The sequence below is a fragment of the Cygnus olor genome, chromosome 3, assembly GCF_009769625.2.
Source record: "Cygnus olor isolate bCygOlo1 chromosome 3, bCygOlo1.pri.v2, whole genome shotgun sequence".
Classification (NCBI taxonomy): domain Eukaryota; kingdom Metazoa; phylum Chordata; class Aves; order Anseriformes; family Anatidae; genus Cygnus; species Cygnus olor.
Genome location: NC_049171.1, coordinates 86,632,226 through 86,652,498, shown reverse-complemented (window position 1 = coordinate 86,652,498; position 20,273 = coordinate 86,632,226). Strand labels below are relative to the sequence as shown.

The window sequence follows — 20,273 nt, the reverse complement described above, 5'->3', positions numbered from 1 at the left end:
TATTGATCACAAAAAATAAAAAATAAAATAAAAAAAATCACAAAATCCTTTGGGTATAAATGGGAAAGCAAATAAATTAATTCCATAAATAAATTCTGCCCACTAATACTTCCAGTACTTCTAACAATAATTAACTATGAAGATTTTTAAGATATTAATATTAATATTAAAGATATTAAGAAGGATAACAACAAGAAACTTTGCATAAAGGTCTTATTGTGCTCAGCCACAAACTCGGAACATAACTCTGAGGTGCATGCATTTAATTTACAATGACTTTTAATCCCAGAGAGACGACTCTCATAAAATAGCAGTGCGTTCAGATTTGGCAGTGACCAGTCCTGCAACACTTGGAGAAAGTGTTAGCTATACATGAAAAGTAGTCAGCTCAGCATCTTACAGTGAGTATGAAATGAAAGCGTATTCTGTGGGAGGGAAGGAGGAAGGAAGGAAAAAATGAGTCAAAATCACGTTCTATACGTGAAGAAAGACCTCTAACACCAATAATAAAGAGCATGCTTGTATTTGGGGAAAGTGAAATAGCTCCCTCTTCTGTAGTATTTTATAACACAAGCTGTCTCTAGAAGGATTAAGACATTCTAATCCTAGAAAACCAGCATCAACTGATTTACAGAAATACAGCATCAGTGCATTCAAATATTTACTACAACAATTAAGAAAAAAATTGCAAGTGAACAGCAGTCTAACTCGTTACTGAATGTTTTTACCCGATAACTGGCTAAAAACTGGTCCTGAAGGGTGTGCTGCTCAACAGCCTTTCATTGGAGTGTATATACTTGTTTAAATTTTGTCTGCTGTCCAAAAAAGTTAACTGCAGTGTACTAAGCAGCAGCATGTGTGTTTACTTAAGCTTCCTGTAAAAACATTCATATCATTCCAAGAGTGACTAAATGTTTTCCATCCTCATAGTTAGAATTCCAGGCTTCCCCGCCCCTTCAGTCCATTACATGAAAAGTATCAGTCCCAAGTCCAGAGCAAGAGAATTTCCTTCCTGGGTTTGAAATCCTTAATGCCTTGAAGGATTTTTTTTTTTCCTCCCAATGTTTAGCTGTGTTCAATGTTCATCAACTCAGTGTTCACTGTTATCAGTGTTCAACAACTCAGCATCACATAACATAAAATGTATGCAAGGACTTAATAAGATATGAAAATTTTTTAATGTCACAAAGGAGTAGTAACTGTGAAAATATATTCATTAATGCTTCCAAACATGGTTCGATTCATCAGAAAGACTGCTAATTTCAAATTTTATTCATACAGTTATCCTGTATCTAAAATCATATTTTTTCCCCTCAAAAGTAACTATTATCCCAGATTATTTTTATTGTTGCAACTTGAAGAAGCCTCCCATGAACCAATGCTGCATGTGTGAAGGGGTCTTTTTTTGCAGTAATGTGACCAAAATATTGACAAACTTTCTATTCCCAAGATGATAACTTAAAAACTTTTGACTGTTGTAATCAGTTTTTCCAGTTTTCAGTTTAGTAGGCAAGTATTCCCTTCAAATATATTTTGATATGAGTTTTTCGGACAACTTTAGGTGGAATGACACTGAGAAATAACCACAGTGATCAAAGCAGAATAAATTAAGCTTATTTACTAAGAAACGATCACGAAGGTAAGAAAGCCATTCAGTTATCATTACTAGGTGGAGTTACAAACACTAAATTAGTGTGCATCTGGGCCACATGTATGAATGCTACAGGCACTGAAAAGAATTAATTAGATGATCCACAAGGTTCTTTAAAAGACATCCTTAGCTGCATTGATACACACACGTATATATATTCACTAGCATTCCTTGATTGTTAGTCCTTTCAACAGTCTTCAGAAACAATTCTTTCAACGGTGATGATGTATCACTGAAAACTAGGAGAAGATTATTGTATACCAACCTAGTGCTCTCAACATTCTTAAACTCAGAAAGCCTTTTATTGGCAGTAGGTTTCATTGCACCCCGGGCTGTGTGGTTTGACAGTCTCAGCTGTCTTGTCTAAAAAAGCTATGCTAAAACATGATCTGGCAAACGTAAGCTCATTTCTCTTTAGCACTGTGTTTGCATCTCTTAATTGGTTTTGATGAAAAGATGGGTCCAGACCTACAGCACTGATGCTGAACAATAACTTACACTTCACGTTCTAAGTAGACGCCTGGGCCCAAATCCTACACCGGTGAACGCTGTTCTTTACCACTTCATCGTGAATGAATCAAATTTCTTTTCATGGGACTGTGCTGCCTGTTTTTACTTAATGAAGTCTTGGACACGCTAAAGGAACTGAACTGAATTACGTCTCAGCTATAGTTTAGAGCCCTTTATTGATGAATATGTTAATTTCTTTTTTGTGAAGATAAAGTGTCAGCCTTAATGACAGCGAACTAATGCAGGCCTTATTCATGAAAATCCTCTGAGAGGACCTTGTCTAACACAATTTCTCATTCACAGTTTATGCTGGAACCCTTCCACCTGTACCTGAGGGCTCTCATGCAGAACGACTCACTGGGAGATGGCCAGCTACTGTACATCAACCAACTTTGCTGCAACTTTCCATATCTATAGCCTTAGTCTGTGGGAGAAGCAAGGGAATGTAAATGACCTTAGTCTTTCCTAGGGAATGTTTTTGGCATCAATGGCAGTACTGAGCACTTGGATTTATTATTTTCATTTCAAAGAACCAATCATTTTCCTACTACCCTACCCAATATTTATTTCCTGTGTACAGGACTGTTATTCCTATTTGCAGATGACTGTCTGCAGATGCAGATGGCCTGAGGGAGACATGGTTATTTCTATCTTTGTAGCTTGTTTGCTGTTATTCATATGCTATTACACATTAACATAAAATATCTATTTGAAGTTCCAGTATCCAATTTTTCTTTTTTAATTCATTAAAAATGGAATTGCTACTAACATGAACATCCATTTTATTTAGGAAATGAAACAATTGTTAACCCAACAGAGAAGCAAACAGTTCTGTGAGCAGCAGCACTAACTAAAGACTGACTTTCTATGGATCCATTTCATACTACAGGACAGATACCCAGACCGGCTCCCGTGAAGAACCTGAAGAGAAATGAAGTACAAATGCATACTAAAACTTGGCAGTCCCTTGTGGCGCTGAAGAATCACTTTGTCCCCTCTACCTATCTGCCTGTTTTCATTAAATCTTAGAAATGAGTTATCTTTGAGATTACTGTGTGTTGCAAGAAGCTATTGGCTCTACGGTGGGGAAAGCACAAAGGGCCAATATGATTACCTAAGGCTTGGCTTTTCATGAAGACAGTCTAGAAAACAAAGAAAGAAAAAACAGACTAAGTAGATAATAGATTAAGTAAACAAGGGCAAATCCCAAAGGACAAATATCATTACAGCAGCTATAGAAGCTCTATAGAAGTATCAATCAGAAGCTTAAAACTAATTCTTTGTGTTGGATCCACAGAACATGATGGGCCTACTTTTCCCGTCCTTCACCAGTGAAAGGAGGTGCCTGCCTTGAAAAGCAATATAAGACTGAAGGGCTCAAGAATGGGGGTTGGCTGACGAAAGGAAGAAATGGCACAGAAAACCTCTGGGGTTTGTCTGGAACTACCACTTTTCTGCAAGGGAAAAGAGTTCCCTATGCCAGAAGGAGAAGAATGCTGTTCAAAGCATTTTAGCAAGCTTTCGGGCTTTGCCTTTAAAAGCTATCTGTTTAAACCAGCTTTGCAACTTCTTATCCTCTGGTCTGTGTCTGACATTGCCCTGTCTTGCCCCCCTTCTTCCCCCTCATCCCCATGCCTTATTCCACGGCCCTTGCTTTCTGCCTCTCCCCTTGCCCAGACACGCTCTCCTCTAGCCACCCCCCGCTCCCATCCTGGGCTTTTATCTGTACGCATCTTGCACAAGCACAACCCACGTGCATCGTTGTGTCAGAAAACTGGCAAGAAGTGACACAGGTGGACCTATTCTAACCAGAGGTCTTGCCAAAAGCCCTTTGATCACTTTGATGTTTACTTCAAGAAAAGACAACAACTGTATATTGTTGAGCAACAGTCGTCACCTGCATAAACACTGAAAACTGCACACAAACTATTATTACTGTGTTCAGTTATGTATGCAATTTCCTGAGAGCATCTCCTCTCACTGATGCTGAAAATACAAACTGTGATTCCCTGAATGAATCAAAATGACAATCTCAGTCAAAACATTCCACAGAAGGAATTTTGTTTTCCTCAACTTTCTGCCTTCCTCTAATACACATCTTCCCTTTTGCAACAAAAATTATTTTTTTCTTGTCTCATCTTTAGAGGATACTGCAAAATATATTGCTTCCTTTCTTTTTGCACCAACCTTTTAGGTACTTGAAGACTGCTGTCTTCTCATTCCAACTTCATCCATTTCCTCTTTAAGCTAAACCAACACAGACACTCAATCTGTCCTCCAAGGACACGTTTTTCAGAGCTCGTACTGTCCTTATAGCTCTCTTTCAGAGTCATCTCCTTGCTTGCATCCTTTTCAGAGGAACAATATCCAGAAAAGGACCAAGGGCTAGAATATCACACTTACCCATAGCAAAGAGAGCAACACAATTACCTCATGTCTTGCAAACTGTACTTGTGACCATAATTTCAGCTTACCATTTGCCCTCTCAAGGCTCTGTTAATCCATGTTCAACTTCTGCCCTTTCATCACCAAACGTCTCAGGGAAAATGTTAAATGGGTTTTTCAGGAGTCAGGACTCATGAAGAACTTCCTCCACAGTCCAGCTGATTTTTCCCTTGTTGAATTCAGTCAAAGTTTTTCCACCTACTTTCTGCTTTAAAACAAACAAATTCGTGCTCTGCTCTCCAAGATACTGGCTGCAGTTTCTAGCTTTGTTGTCTGGAGATTAAATAAATTCAGCTTCTGTTCAATTCCTGAGTTTGCAGGTTTGCTAGTGAAAACATCAAGCAGACCTGGACCCAGCACAGATGCTAGCAGATGCTAACCACAGTGCAACTGAAGAAAGGCTGTCCAGGACTTGAAGACTAAAGCCATGCATGCACAGCCCATGGTGCTGGAGCACTGCACCCCTCCCCTACAGACACCATGTTCCTGCTTTTCCTCCCAGCTGGTCTCTCCTGGCAGCTCCAGTGTAAAGGATCTGGAGCCCCTCACTCAGCCACCCGCTCCTGCATCAGCATAGAAGATGCAGGTACAGGAGGGGCTGGGGGCAGCTGAGTGATTACCATCTTTAGCAAGTCCAGCAAACCCCAGACAAGCTTTCGGAAAGTTACACATTTCTAACTGCTTGGAATGCGATGTCCAAGCAACACTGAAAAGTGTATCATGTACATAGATAGTCTATGCTATGGAAAAGTATCCAGTCCATGAAGACTCATTAAAAAGTGTTTACTGTGGAAAACTGATAAAAAATGGAAAAGACTCTCCATTGTTATAATTTGTATTAAAATTGCCGTTTCCTTAGATCTTTAAATTAGAAACCTGTATATATATCTGTACATCTCCAGTGTCTCCCATCATTGCACTCCAGTTTTCTCAGTTGTCATAATAACAGCATAATTTTCTTCATGAAGTAGTGTGAATGTTCTAACTTGGTCTGGATTTATTGTGTTCAAAGGATTGAATACATTCATGTGCTGACATTTCTTGGGATACTCATGAGAGCAGGTATCTAACTTTTTTGTGATTAAGCATTTTCAAAATATGAACTTATCTCTGACCAAACCAGAACACACTCCGATAAAACACTTCAAGAACCTATGTTCACAGAACTTCTATGACATTATACTTGATCTCAACTGCAAATTTTATATGAAAGTATAATTCAAGAACTTCATCCTTACGCAGCTGCAGGAATGTAAACTTCTCTACAGGAACAGATATCTCCTTTCATTTAAACTGATAATAGAGCAGCCAGGAAGTAACTGAACTGGCAAAATTGTTGGTGCAGCAGTATTTAGATGAAAGACAGGGGAAAAGTCACGAGTGACTGATACTAATAAAGATTTGCTCTAGATGAGCTGTAACCAGGCCAGATCCACAGGCAGCTTTGATTTGAATTTGTAAGTCAGTTCTATGGCCCACAAGCCATTCTATCCCTCAACACTCAAAACAAAATAAATGATAGAAACATCTTTAACTAAATATTTTGGTTCACATGCTAAAGAGCTAATATCTGGCATACTTAAAGTAAGCTCACACAATTGAAGTCGGCTGCTGGCATGCTGGATTTGTTTTACTTGTAAACAAAAAGCCTGATGAGAAATAAACGCATACTTTAAAAACAGTGGTAAGCATATTAGGTCTCTGACTTATTATTCTTTATACAATGGCTATTTTAAAAATGGAAATATGGGCTTTAATTGGTCCATCAGCAACTAAACTGACAAAAATAATAGAAAGTTTTCAATAGGCATTATTCTTTCTTCCTGCTTTAGAGATGAAGCATAATTAAGATTCTAGCAGAAAAATATTTGTTTCCTACAACCTGTACAAGTCCTCAAAAAGTGAACTAGTTCAGGTAAAATGAGCTATATATATAAGAGAAGAAAAATAAAGTACATTTATGATGAATTTGCAAAATACAACTTAACAGTTATTACATATGGTCGTTTTAAACTGACATATAAAAAGAACATTATTTCACTATGGTGTACTTTTGTTGACCAAACATTTTACACTGTGAGTGGAATGTGAGTGAGAACTTGGAGGCAATAAAAGGGAAGTCTAAAAAGAGGTATGTTTACCCTTACAATGACTGGTAAACTGCTTTCTCAAAATCACTTGCTAACTTTACATTCATTTTATCCATTTATTGACTATAAGTTATGCTGCATTATGCCTTGCACCCCTATCTCAAATAACTTGCAAATCTGATACTGTACAGCATCAGTGATCCCAGAACTTAGCCCATATGAGATATGGATTTTGGTTTTCTACACTGAACAGTAGGAGACAAGAGATGCAAAAGGATGGAAAAACAAAACAAAACAAAACAACAGAATGGAGAACACAGGACAATGGGTTTAAGCTATTAGTGCAACATTTGTAATGCTTGAATTTCTATTCAGTAAACATTTCTGCTCATACACTACACTGCAAAACTAAGGTTAAGCTATAGTTATGCAGATTTAATGGGGTATTATGCAGAGAAGCATCATATGGCTGACACTTAGGGGATTTAATTCAGAATATGCTTTCAGAGAAAAATTTTATCAGATTAAGACAGATATTCAATCTTACCCCTTGACTGTTTATGTGGGACTATGTGCTATCAAAGTAACAAGTCAAATGTGATGCCTTTAAGCTAAAAATTTAGTAAGTTGCTGAAAATGCCATTCAGTATTACTCGCCTCCAGATGATGCACTCAAAACCAGATGACTGCAATTAGGCATACAGCACAGAACAGCTAGCACGACAATGTTATAAAGAGTGAAACTCAGATTTTCTGAGAAAAAATAATTGACACAATAATCTAATTTAAATATTGATTCCATTACACTGTTGTAATATGTCAGTTGGATTAGTTCAGCTGGAAGGGACCTTCAAAGATCACCTAGTCCAACTGCCTGACCATTCCAGGGCTAGCCAAAAGTTAAAGCACATTATTGAGGGCATTATCCAAATGTCTCTTGAACACAGACAGGCATGGTGCATCAACCACATCACAAGGAAGCCTGTTCCAGTGTTTCACCATCTTTGTGGTAAAAAAATGTTTACTAAAGCCCAGTCTGAGCCTCCCCTGGCTGAGCTCTGTGCCGATCCCACACATCCTGCCATCAGTGACCATGGAGCAGAGCCCAGCACCTCCCCTCCTCAGGGAGCTGCAGGGAGCAGTGAGGCCACCTCTCAGCCTCCTTCTGTCCAGACTAGACAACTGGTAGAGTGAACCTGTTTATCTCACAGTTGGACAATTAGGCCAAAGGATGCCAGCATCAAAGGCCTTACTGAAACCCAGAAAGATTATGTCCACTGTCATCCCTTCCTCCACTACGTGGGTGACCTTATCACAGAAGGGGATCAAATTACTAAGGTAGGGGATCAGATTGCTAAGGTAGGACTTTCCCTTGATGAACCCATATTGACTAGGTGAGATAATAGCTTTGTTCTTTAAATGCCTTTCAGTATCCCCCAGGATAATTTTCTCCATAACTTTTCCAGGGACTGATGTCAGACTAATAGGTCTGCAGCTTCCTGGGTCTTCTCTCATGCTCTTTCTGTAGATGGGTGTAACGTTGGCTAGCTTCCAGGCAGCAGGGACCTCTCTGGACTCCCATGAACTTGCACAGATGCCACTTCTTCCCTCTTTTCACAACCTTCATTGGCCACACCCAGAGCTTCATACGTACTCTGCAGTGGAAGCTGAGCAGGCAGACATGGTCTCCTCTTGCAGCTCTATGCAGTAACTTGCATTCACTCCTCCATGTCCCTCAAGTTGCTGCCTTTATCCTGACACAGAGCAGATACTGGGCCTGCCTCAGTAGTAGCCACACCAGGTTGTTATGTGCGTACTTGAGAAGGCATAGCACAGCTCCATTGATTTATCAACTTTAGGGCTCCCAGATGCTTCTCAGTCTCCCCACCTCTTCCTGAAGCTTGGCCACCAGACAGAGCAGTTCAACTGCCTGGGCACACCTCACACTGGTGTGCTTCCTCTCGCCCTCCGTCTCAAGGAGCAGTGCCAGGCACAGCCCAAGAGCTGGGTGGTCACATGAGCTTCTTGGAGCTCCATCTGGTTGGTGGTATTAGTTCTAACGGGTGATGGAGGAACAGAAGTAGAAGACATGGCTTCTGTCGAGTGGTCATTATGTGTTGCTGTCAGCCAAGAAGGCTGTCAGGGCTGCAGCCCACGCCTGCTGTGCACAGCACACACAGCCCAAGATTGTCAGGACTCAGAAACTCCCTCAGATACCCCCTGGGACCTCACAAGCCTCATGCTCTTCTCAGAGTCCTGTGACTGCTGCTGTTACAAATGATGGCTCCTGTGGCTTCCTCCATTTTTTTTTTTTTTTACTTGACATCGGCTGTATCATTGTTTAAAACAACAACAACAACAACAAAACAGATCAAAACCACAAACCCAACACAAAAACAAACTTTTACAGACTAAAGTAGATGCTACATGTGCTTCTAGGAGGAAAAACTTGTCATAGTACAGAATTACCTAACCGAGTCCAGACAAGCTACCTCGCATACTATAAAAGCACTGTAGTGGCACCAGTGTGGTACATTAATGAAGTGTCCGCTTGGCTGCATTGGGACCTTTAGTAATGAATGATGGAAGCCTAAACTCTACACTGTGTTTGCTTCCCACAGTTCATCATAATTATCTCAGTCTGCTGTAGATATGCTTTTAATCCAATTGTACCTCATCCATTTTCTCCAATCTGGAACGGGAAAAAAAATATTTGTCCATTCTCATTGGAGAAAAAAACTTAACATATTGAAAATACTTCCAAAAACCTACCTCTCCATGCTACCTTCCTAAGCTTGGTCTACTCATACACACTAAATAAGGAGTGGTGACAGCACATAGTCTTTGATACCCATCAGGAGATGATCACTGGGGATTAAAACCTGTTAAACCGCTTCCTCATCATAAAATTAATTCAGCGTGAAAGTAGTAACTCTCTACACTTCACATGATGATTTTATACATTATCAGACACCTTCTTCATATCCTGTGATGTGAATTTTGGCATGAAAAAGCACCAATAAGAAAGCTTTAAGCTCCTCAGATTTCTCCTAAAGAGCAACTACTCAATGAACTTGGATGGATACTGCAAATCAAGAAAGGCCACAAGAAGTTATACAAAATTAATTTCATTCTATCAGAGATGGAACAGGAAAAATAAGTGGCAGCTTACTGAGCCTGTACACCTGAAAATATCTGTACACTATGAATACAGCTTTGAAGACACATCTAGAATTTTGATTTAGAAACTGAATGATCTTGTATTTTTCACGATGAGCAACTACTACAGAAAATGCAACTCTGAACATATACGAGTATATATTTTAAATATATAAGTTTGCAAACCCTCACATTTTCATTGCCAGGCTGGGCAAGTGTTTGCCATATAGTTAAGTTAAAATCTCAGTCTGTTATACAAGATGCATCTATTTCCACAAAATGTAATTACATTTTAAACTCTAAAAATTAAAATCTATCTCCCAGTTAATAATCATCCTTTGTAAGCTTCAATGAAAGATCTTGAATCATCACTACATGATACCACTGAATATGAAATGAGGAATAATTCAATTATCAGTAATACCTTTTGATGAATATTTTGATCCACTAATTCCTCCCATATTTATTATTAAGCTGTAAGCATAACTAAGTAAAATTAGTTAACAATGCTGAACTTAAATGACCTCTCACTACGCTTTATTGCACCAAAGGAGTATTGAGCACGGGCACATGCCATTGTGGTTAAACCATGTTGTAGTCAGAATTTAAAAATTAGCTACCTTCCCTCTAGCCCCCGTGCCATTAGTTTATTAGGTCACAGGAAATGCTGTACCAAAGCTATAAAGTAAATTAGGAACTACCAGGTAAGAAGTAGCCATGGCAGAATAAAGCATAATGGGGAAATACAGATCTCACCTTCACATACTGGGCAGCACTCTCCAGGGACTTTGACAGGATTCAAACAGCTCTGTCCACAGGCTGTTGCAACACAGTGAGCATCTCCATTGATACACTGGCAGAAAGTACAGTCATCCTCTCTCCAGCGGTCTCCATGAGCTTGGATCTGACCATTGGCATAACAGCCAGCAGGGTTATTTATGGGGTAAACTGGGTCTGAAATAAGAAGTTGCAATAGAACAAGAAGTTTTAATGCCTTTTTATGCCTAAATTTTACATGCAAATAACTGCAATGACAGGATGTTATATTAGTTAAAAAAGGTTATGTAAAGCCACTATCAAACACTAAGAACCACACTGTGGCACACAGAGATTAATTAATATAGGTAACAATTTAGATATTTTAATGTTGATATTTACTGTTGAAAATGTTAAGTTAGCTTATACTGAGCATTCATAAATTCAGTGTTCTATTTTTAAACATTTCAACTCAAATTTTGAATTTAACAAGCAGATCTGGAAAGGAAAATGCATGTACAGATAGCTGGATTTTATTTTTTAAAGGCTCAGTTTTTGGATTTTCTGCTTTTGTTTTTCAAAACTTTTTTTTTTTTTTAAACTGACTTCACAGATTCTAAACGAAAACTGGAAGCATCTCAATGAACCACTGCAATGACTCATGTCAACATGTCACTGAATGTCAACGTTGCATTTTTCCTACATGAAGAAAAAAAGACTCAACAAAACCTGGGATAATACTCTGAAGTTTAATCAACCATCTCTGAAACAAAGGCAAAATGAACAGCAGTTGCTAATAGCTGTTGTCTTATTATGAGCCATTGTTTCAGTTTATGACACTAACAAACTCTGAAAATTCAGAGTGAAACTGCACACAATTTCTATCTGGCACTCACTCTTACCCTGAATTTTAGCGATATTCCCCATTTTAACAAAAAGGGTTAAGTTATTTCAAAAACAGGTAGTTTGGGGAACAAAAGACTAAGATGCTTCCTAATCTCTTAACTTCTCAACTTACATGTTTTGAGATTTCCTTGAATCTATAATTAATTATTTTGACCTAACCAGAAATGAAATCATATGCAATCAAATAAAGTGAATTTTATCATACAATTCATGGGTGGGATTCTGATTGACACATGAATACTGAGAAAGCACAGAAAAGCCACGTATACCAGTATTATTTATAGCAGTCACTTTTGTGTGTCAAAGGACAAAGCTCTTGGTATCCTTGAAAAGTCACTACTGTTTAAAGCTATAAATTGAGCCCAACAAATTCCATTTTCTGATGCTGAGGAGTCCAACATGACTTTCAGAAAGAATTCTTTCTGGAGCTAATACAAGAATGGCTTTTACCTGTACAACACAATGAATGTGAAATTTACTATTCGCTATCTTAAAATTGTTTGAGAAAAGAAAGAAGGGTGGTATTTCATTGTATTTCTATCATCAAGAAAACATTAGAAGAAAAAAAAATCAGTCATCTTGAAAATCACTGTCAAGAAATAAACAAATAGAGCAGGGAGAGAAAAGACCACCTCTTCACCAACTATAAAAGCATGAATAAGCTGACTGTTGAGTATACATTCTGCCCATTTTTCAAAGAAAGTCTTAGTCAATTTAGATGTCACTTAACATAACCCGAGGTATTAAGAAAGAGATCAGAGTTTGTTTTTTTCCCTTTTTAATTGCTTAAAAGAAACAGGAAAATTACAATACATTAAAAGGGAGCCAGTTGACTAGACTTACTTAAGAGAACGCATTTAAATCAAATAGGATTTATAGTAGAATACAACAAATTTTACCATCCAATCATTTAGAAGTGAGAAATCAGACTCCTTGATTTAGTGCTACAAGCCCTATCACAAAAACATGCAACAGAAACGTCATGATTTGACAAAGAACCCTGCAACTTGGCTTCTCAATCACCTCAGCAGAAATTAAGTCAGAGCTATTACTTGAAAAAGGAAGTTGTACTAAATAACTGTAAATTATCATCATTATTTTATTTACCAAGGACCTGTCTTAAAAAAAAAGTTTTCATTGCAGGTCCAATACACACCAACTCATCAAACCCAAATGAAATGAAAGCAGGTTTTCTTGATAGTCTTATTCAAAGGTCACAAGATATGGAAAAGTCAACTTTAAACACCGTATGATACAGCAGAACAATGTAATGACAAATAATAAGATTGTTGACTATTTAAATCACCAAACTAAGAGGATGAAGGACATACCTAGAACTGTAAGTCCAAATCTAGACAAAAATTTGAGTATATTAGAGTGCCCAGATACAGCACATATATAGATATATTGTTTATTCATTTTACTGTCATGATGCCCAATCTCAGAAGACTTACATAAGTAAATCATTGTAATTACAGGAAATAAAAACAGATTTTATGTATATTATAAACTCAGCAGCTTATAGAGCCATTCAGCAGTGGATCTGCACTTACTCAGAAAAGGTTTTACTACATCAGACATGCCATTTCTAGACTTTTTAAATCTTTCATTAAATAATGGTATAGCACTGAATCTTCATCATCCTGGTATTTCATTATCCAGATGTTTTTTGATCTCAGGAGTGTTTTGTTAGGCAATAACAATCTAAGCTGCCAAAACCTCCAATAGTATCCTTCAAAAGTATCCTTCAAAGAGCCCCCAAAAGTATCATTCACAATATTCTGTGCTTGTTGAAAAGATCTAGCTCCTGTAGCTGCCTCTTTTAGACTTTATTTTATTTTAACACGAAGTTCTTCATTTTTATAATTATCTATGTGGAACTAAGCACAACTACAATGGATATTTTGGCTTATTTGCTCCACAAGGAACTACAGGAACACTGAAATTAAGTTCATACCAAAGTGTTTGAAAGTGACATTAGTAGCTAGATTCTTCTCCTATTAGGAGATTTCAGATTTCCAACTTTTTTTTTTCCTCCCAACTTATTTTCGGGACATCATTCCTAAGTTTACATTTAACCACACAGACCAGACGTGCTTCACAGGCCTTTGTCTACGTTGTGGCCATACCCTGACCCACAATGGGGCAAGATCCAAGTGTACAGCAACAGCCCTTCATCTTCCTCCCCTGGAATCCTGTTTGTATTCTGGCAGAAGATGTGTCAAATACTTTGTAGTGTAAGCAAGAGGGTCAATGTGAAATTTCCCACATGATCTTTTTTTAGGAGGACTGCAGGCCTAAGAAGCAGATGAGCTGGCTGTCAACAAGGCAAAGGAGGAAGAGAAAAACACTGAAGCCAGATTACTGCCCTGGCTCTTTGCTATAATTGTATACATTGCTGTAGCTAAACAGAAGAACAATGACTGGAAGAAGCAGGCTGCAAAATGATAGCTAGTCTTAGACACGCCGCTGCTGTTTTGGAAGAGTCTAAATATCTCATGCAGAAATTAGCAACAGCTTCTTATGGCCTTTGGGAAGAAGGCCCCCCAAAAGTACAGTATATATGGCCATGTCTAAGAATGTTCTAATGCAGAAGGGAAAGGAAACCTCAGCAGCTCTATAGGAAAAGGGCAGAGTGTCAACATCAGAGAAACACCACAAAAATACAAGATGTACTCAGACACAACAACCAAGAAAATTAAAAATAAATTGAATTAAGAAACAATTGGCAAACTTTACAACAACATGAAGCACTTGCTTGCTTATTTTCCTTGAAAGGTCAAAATAAAGAAAGCAGCAGATTTAATAAATAAAAAGGATTGAAAAGATAGTGTACCTTCACACACTGGACAGCACTCTCCTTCCGGCACATAATACCTGTCACAGTGTAGCTCACCACACTGAGCAGAGAAACAAATAGAGACTCCACCTTGACACCGACAGAAACGACAAGCGTCCATTCGAAACATGTCTCCATCGTAATATTCCATGCTGTTAAATATGCAAGTTGGCTTCACTTCTGAAAGAAGAAAAAATAAGCCATGTCTTTTATGGATATTGATAAAGGAGAAATAGTTAAATTCAGTTTGCTACCAACAAAAACAGAGAAGGAGGGAGCTGATTTTTTCCTTCTTTAAAAAAAAATATTTTTAAGGCACACAGTATATTTTATTGTCTGTTTAAACAATGGAAAAAATAAAATACTATTCAAAATTATTTTCAGAGCTGTTAGTTATTTACAATTAAAATTCTGAATTTTTAAAATTAAAGTAATGAAGGAAAGTTAAGGCACTTGTTTTCTTCATCAGTGCTAAATCTTTCACTTCCTGGATAAACTAAAAGCTATTTCAGCACAGCTTTTTTCATATTTTAAAAAGCAAGTTTCTGATATTTCTTAAGTGTAACTTTCCTGTCTACAGGACTCTGGTACACAAGTGGATTAATTGCATTAGTACTGTCCAATACATAGGTATTTTTTTTTTTTAGAAGGAGATGCATGTATTTCATGACTACATGATCTGGTACACAGGACAGAATACTTCCTAATTCAAGCAAACTGCTGTCATGCTAGTCGCCTCACAACTATACTCTCCACATAAAATAACCTCCATTGTAATAACTAGTATGTGGTCACTTTGATGTTTTTTTAAACACAAGACTACTTCAACTGTATCTCTTGTACAGCAAAGCCCGAATTATAATTAAATCCTAGCTGAGTGGGAAACTAAAAAACCTCAAAAAGGACTTTTTTTTTTTCTTCCCTCAAGTACTGAAGAGATTTGTTCCAGATTTTGAAGCATCACGGACACCTCACAAGGCCTCCTTAGTGCTTTTGGACCTTGCAGCTATCTGCACACAGACAAACACTCTTATACCTCCATCACCCATTGCCAGCAGTGCATGTGCGGTTCAACCAGCTATGGATGCACACACAATGCTGTGCAGCTCCACAGCCTAGTGCTAAATCACTGAACTGTGGTGACTCAAGGCACTGTAGAACAACTACTCCACATCAGTCATTAAGAAATCATTGCTTTACAGTTTCATCATTATACTATCCATTGAAGCCTTCTCCCTCTTCCCCACTATGGAATAATTTCTTTTTTTTTTTTGTCCTCTGAAACTAGCCCAAGACACTTAAAAAAACAGTACCTGAAGTAAAATAGTATCTATTAAACAGATATATTTGTTCAGAAGCTATGAATTTATCAGCTTCAAAAGCCAAAGGTTCTGAGAACAGGACGTCACTTGTTTCAGCAACAAAATAAAACTTAAACAAACAAACAAAAACAACTAAACTTGATAAAAAACATTAAATTTCATTACATCTGAACTAAACATAGCAAGGGAAAGGAAGGAAGAAACACGTATAGTATATAACGAATGATGAAGAGGAAAGAGGGAAGTGATGAAAATAACTAAGTCACACAGGAAGGTGACAGTAGATACCTATGATTTTTTATTATTTCCTGAGATGTGCCAAATTTCTGTAGAGAACAAACCATCACTAAAAGCCTGAACAACAAATGTCAAAACCATACTGAAAAATCCCCCTTCAATACACTAATTGATACTTTTACATACAAATATCCAAACCAGAACATACTTAAAGCCATTCCACATTTTAAAAAAAAGCAGATGATTGCATATGTAGTTGATTTCCATAGAATACATGGAAACCTGTTTATTTACTTACATGTGTAATATCTAGCCACATAGGGCTCAAAATTGTGCCCACTTTGAGTTCAGGTGTTTTTTTTGTTGTTGTTGTTAGTACTCAAATCTCACATGGGATATGAAAAAATATTTCAAATTTTGAATTTGCAAAACCCCCTTGAATCCTCTTAATTTTGGGGGCTGCAGACTCTTCATCTAAGTTGCTCTTGACATTATTGTAGATTTTCTTTAAAATTGTAAAGCATTTCAGTGACTCCAACATTTCTTTCCACACACACCTAATGTTGAGCTCCAGTCTCAAGTCATTTAATATGACTGTAAAATGTTAGGGTTGAAACTTGGAAGTACCCTGAGCAATGTTTGATTTTATATGCCTGTTCTGCCTTTGAGGCATAATGTAGAAAGCAGTGTAAAAAAAAAAAAAAGAGTAAAAAGAGGAAATACCACTGGGTCCGGGAAAACAGCTATGACCTCATTAGAAAGGTATTCACATAAACAAACACTTGAGAAATATTTCAAGTTTATGTAGCTCAAGCTGTTAGTATAAAACCTTCTCAAAAAAGGAAAAAGTGCCAAGAACTCAAAAGGCATTTAATCCATTTACTCCTGACTTGACTTAACTCTTTTGATTGCAGCTTTCCAGATTTTTACTTCCCCCTCCTCCAAAGAGTAGATCTGAATTCCTACATAATTAGGAAAGTAGAATCATCATCTTCCATAAATCAACATTCATTTTTAAAATGACCAAACAAGTAACTGTTAAATCCTGAAAGGAAACAATATATTTTACTCCTGTGACAAAAAATATCATAGACTGACACTACGTGTGTATTTTTACAAACTAGATCTATGCTAGCGTATATGCGCACTTATTAAATGACTGAGCTACCCATATGCATCCAGCTATGAGATAAGGATTACCGTTGTTAGATCTGCACAGTCTAAGGACTCAGTCTAGCCAAAACAAGCACAATAAGAACTCTAGCTTTAAATATTCATAAAGTGAAAGCCTAATAAGAGAGCTAGCATCTTGCTGTGGAATTTGTACCAACACGTTTCTTTTAGAAAGATATACTGAATGATACTCTCAGTTCTCTCTTGCTTATTTTTGCTTTAAACAGCACTAATTTTATTGCTTTACTGACCTATGTATGGCAGCCACAAAGGAGAGAAAGAATACAGCTATCATTAAACAAATGCACCTTTTCCTGAAAGGCTAGCCACCACAAATTTATTATTCTATTAATAAAGAAAATGCTGCAGGTAGAATTCTTCAAGTACCAAAGTCTCCCCATGTGACAAAGTAATTGCAATCGTCTGAACTGCACAACACCAAGCAGTTAAAGCTGCCCAAAAAGCCAAGTCCCTCTTCTGATGCCAGCTACCACAATGACACAGTAGGCACAAGATAGCCAGCCAGGCCATGGATTCATGAACACGACCTCAGCATCTGCCAGCTATCACATAACCCATGGCAGAAGACTGACCCTGACCGAGCATGGGTCAACCTGTGACAGGAGCCAGAGCAGAGTGGATGTGACCTAGCATGATGAAGAGTTCATACTGCCTTTTTCCTGGTTGCGATAGGACAGATGATACCAGATCTCTGCTCTGATGTAAAGTTAAGCATGACTAAGAGAGCATACTTGACTTGGCATTGAAATTCCTGTCCCAGAGTAAAATCAGGAAGAATTCTGGCACAAATTTAGCTCTAGAGATTGCCTCAGTTAGCCACAGCTGTTTTGTTTGGGAGCAAGAGCCCTGAAGTCAGACTTGCACTGAGCCACGCAGCCTCACGCTACATGGACACAAACAGTGCTCATTTCTGAAGCCATTTATCTCCAAACTGAACTGCAGACAGAAACAATTTGTTTGATCAGATCAGTTTTCTATGGCATTTTACCTTTTACTTTTAAATTTAATAAAGTTCCATAGGCTGAACTAATCCAAAATAAAATTTCTGTAATTGAGACTTGTGTAGCTTTCTAGTACTGGTAATTTTCTTTGACTACAATCAAAGAGCAGCTCAGAACCATGTGCGAGTTTTGCAACCCACTCTTTGCTAGACAGTAGCTCTGCACACGGTCATTCCGAGCACATGAGATGCTCAGGCATCAGCTGTCTGTAGGCAAGTTCAGGCATTTTCTTCTGTAGTGTCAGAAATTCCAGCCTGTCTGAAGCAGAAGAGAGATTCAAAACAATCTTCTGTTGTTTGAAGGATGAGAAGGTTTGTGATTCCAGCACTTTGGACGTTCCTTTAGTATACAGAAGGATTTGTACCAGACTCCTGAAGGGAACTGGTGCAAGTGCTGTGAACTTTCCATTAAATGAAAGGGAAGGAAACTGACAAACTTTATTCCTGTGTCAGTATAAACAAAATACAGAAAAGCTTTCAGTTTTTCAAAAGCTGTGCTGATAAGGAGTTTAGAAAAGAAAAGGATACAGTTCATTTGAATTAGCCCATAACAATGTTAAAGGACAACACGTTGTACGCTTTTGTTTGCCTGCAAATATATTCAAACAAGCTAGGTGGAAAAAAATATTTGGCTTCTTACTCTTCAGACTGTATTCCTTTGTGCAATGAACTTCCCATTAAACACAACTGTAGGACCACTCTGGAAGTCCTTTGGTCCTGCATCTAGGAACAGTGATTAGGACTAAAACAAATCTGTAACTATTATTACAAGTCAGTGCAATTATTTATACATGATTTTATGTGATTATGTATATGCAATTGCACAGTTTGAAGGAAAGAAACATTATTTTGTGGCACCTGTGGTCTGTAAAAGATATTAAAAAGCATAGGAAACTGATGTATAGTAATCATAGAAAAAAAACAGATTTACATAGTGAGGTATCTAGTAGAGAAAGTCCACAGCAGCACATTAGAAATCACTTTTGTGTTCAGATTCCGCAAGTTATGTACAGTGCCTACCTTCAGCAAGATTTGTTTTCTCTGTTTACCTCACCAGCCTATCCCAATCCATTAATCTTTAGACAACTTCAGAGGAAAGACAGATGTGTAGGTTGATACCGGTGTCTTTTTATTATTATTTAAAACACAGTAGACGAGACCTTAAGGCATAACCCTGAGAGACAGAAGGCTTATTTCCAAGTCACCACATAGGGTGGAGGTGAAATCATGGAAGATAGCATGGAAAGATATCCCAACAGAAGCAGCTCTACCTAAAACATTCCCAGCTTAATATTTTCTTTAAAAACATCAGTAATGGAGGAACTGCAACCAACTAAACAATTCTACATTTTAAATACTGTAACTAAACTCAAATTACATCATGGGCAATTCAGGTTAGACAGAAACAGGAAACAAAAGGAAGCGTCCCAGGTTTCATTACTTTTCCCATCTTTAGGGTATATGTGGGTATATGTAATACTGTTTATTACCTTCCTCTGACCTGCAAATTTGTTGCTAAGAGGACCGATTCTGGGTGTCCCTGCCACCATCTTCTCCTGCAGACTAAATACACTCATTCCTTTCAGATTTTATTTTTCTTGATAAGTTCATGCCATTAAATGTCTCATTGTTTCTGTGTGTTTCCTCATTGGTATCCCCCTTTTGCCCATACAACCTTCTAGAAAAGGAACTTTTTAACACTCAGAATTAAGTTACAGAAAACCTAGCACAGAAAACCACCTGGATGGCCAAAGGAGGAGCTGGGGCCACCAAACGCTGTGGCTGTGCTCTAAACACCCCGCTACTGTGCGAGATTTTCTAGATAAAATGCTAAGCAATTCCTGGAAGCAAGCCATGTTCTTTGTAAGGGAGGAATACATTTAAATCCCAGTAGTCTCTGTCAATCTATCACAGAGAAAATACATGCTGTGATCAGTTTAGCCCTAGGCATGTTCATAGGACACAAGCATCTGCAAAAATCTCAGCACCATTAAAAGTACTGGCATAGCCCATCATTCATCACCAGTCCATCTGTGTGATATGCCTCCAGTGTATGAGAAAAGCTTAATATTTCAGGAAAAAAAAAACCTAAATATGTTAGCACAAGGCCCTGATTTGGCATTATAGCTAAATGATGATGCTCAGCAGTAGGATCCTAGCACAG

The 20,273-nt window shown here is 37.9% G+C and overlaps 1 protein-coding gene across 1 annotated transcript in view; it reads right to left on the bottom strand.

The window, feature by feature from the left end:
* Positions 1-20,273, bottom strand: part of CRIM1 (cysteine rich transmembrane BMP regulator 1) — a 181,361-nt gene that overhangs the window by 43,455 nt on the left and 117,633 nt on the right. Inside the window, exons 6-7 of the mRNA XM_040550892.1 lie at positions 14,354-14,536; positions 10,612-10,809 (exon numbers count right to left, since the gene is read on the bottom strand). Coding sequence (XP_040406826.1) covers positions 10,612-10,809; positions 14,354-14,536 — 381 coding nt within the window. The remainder of the gene's footprint in view (positions 1-10,611; positions 10,810-14,353; positions 14,537-20,273) is intronic.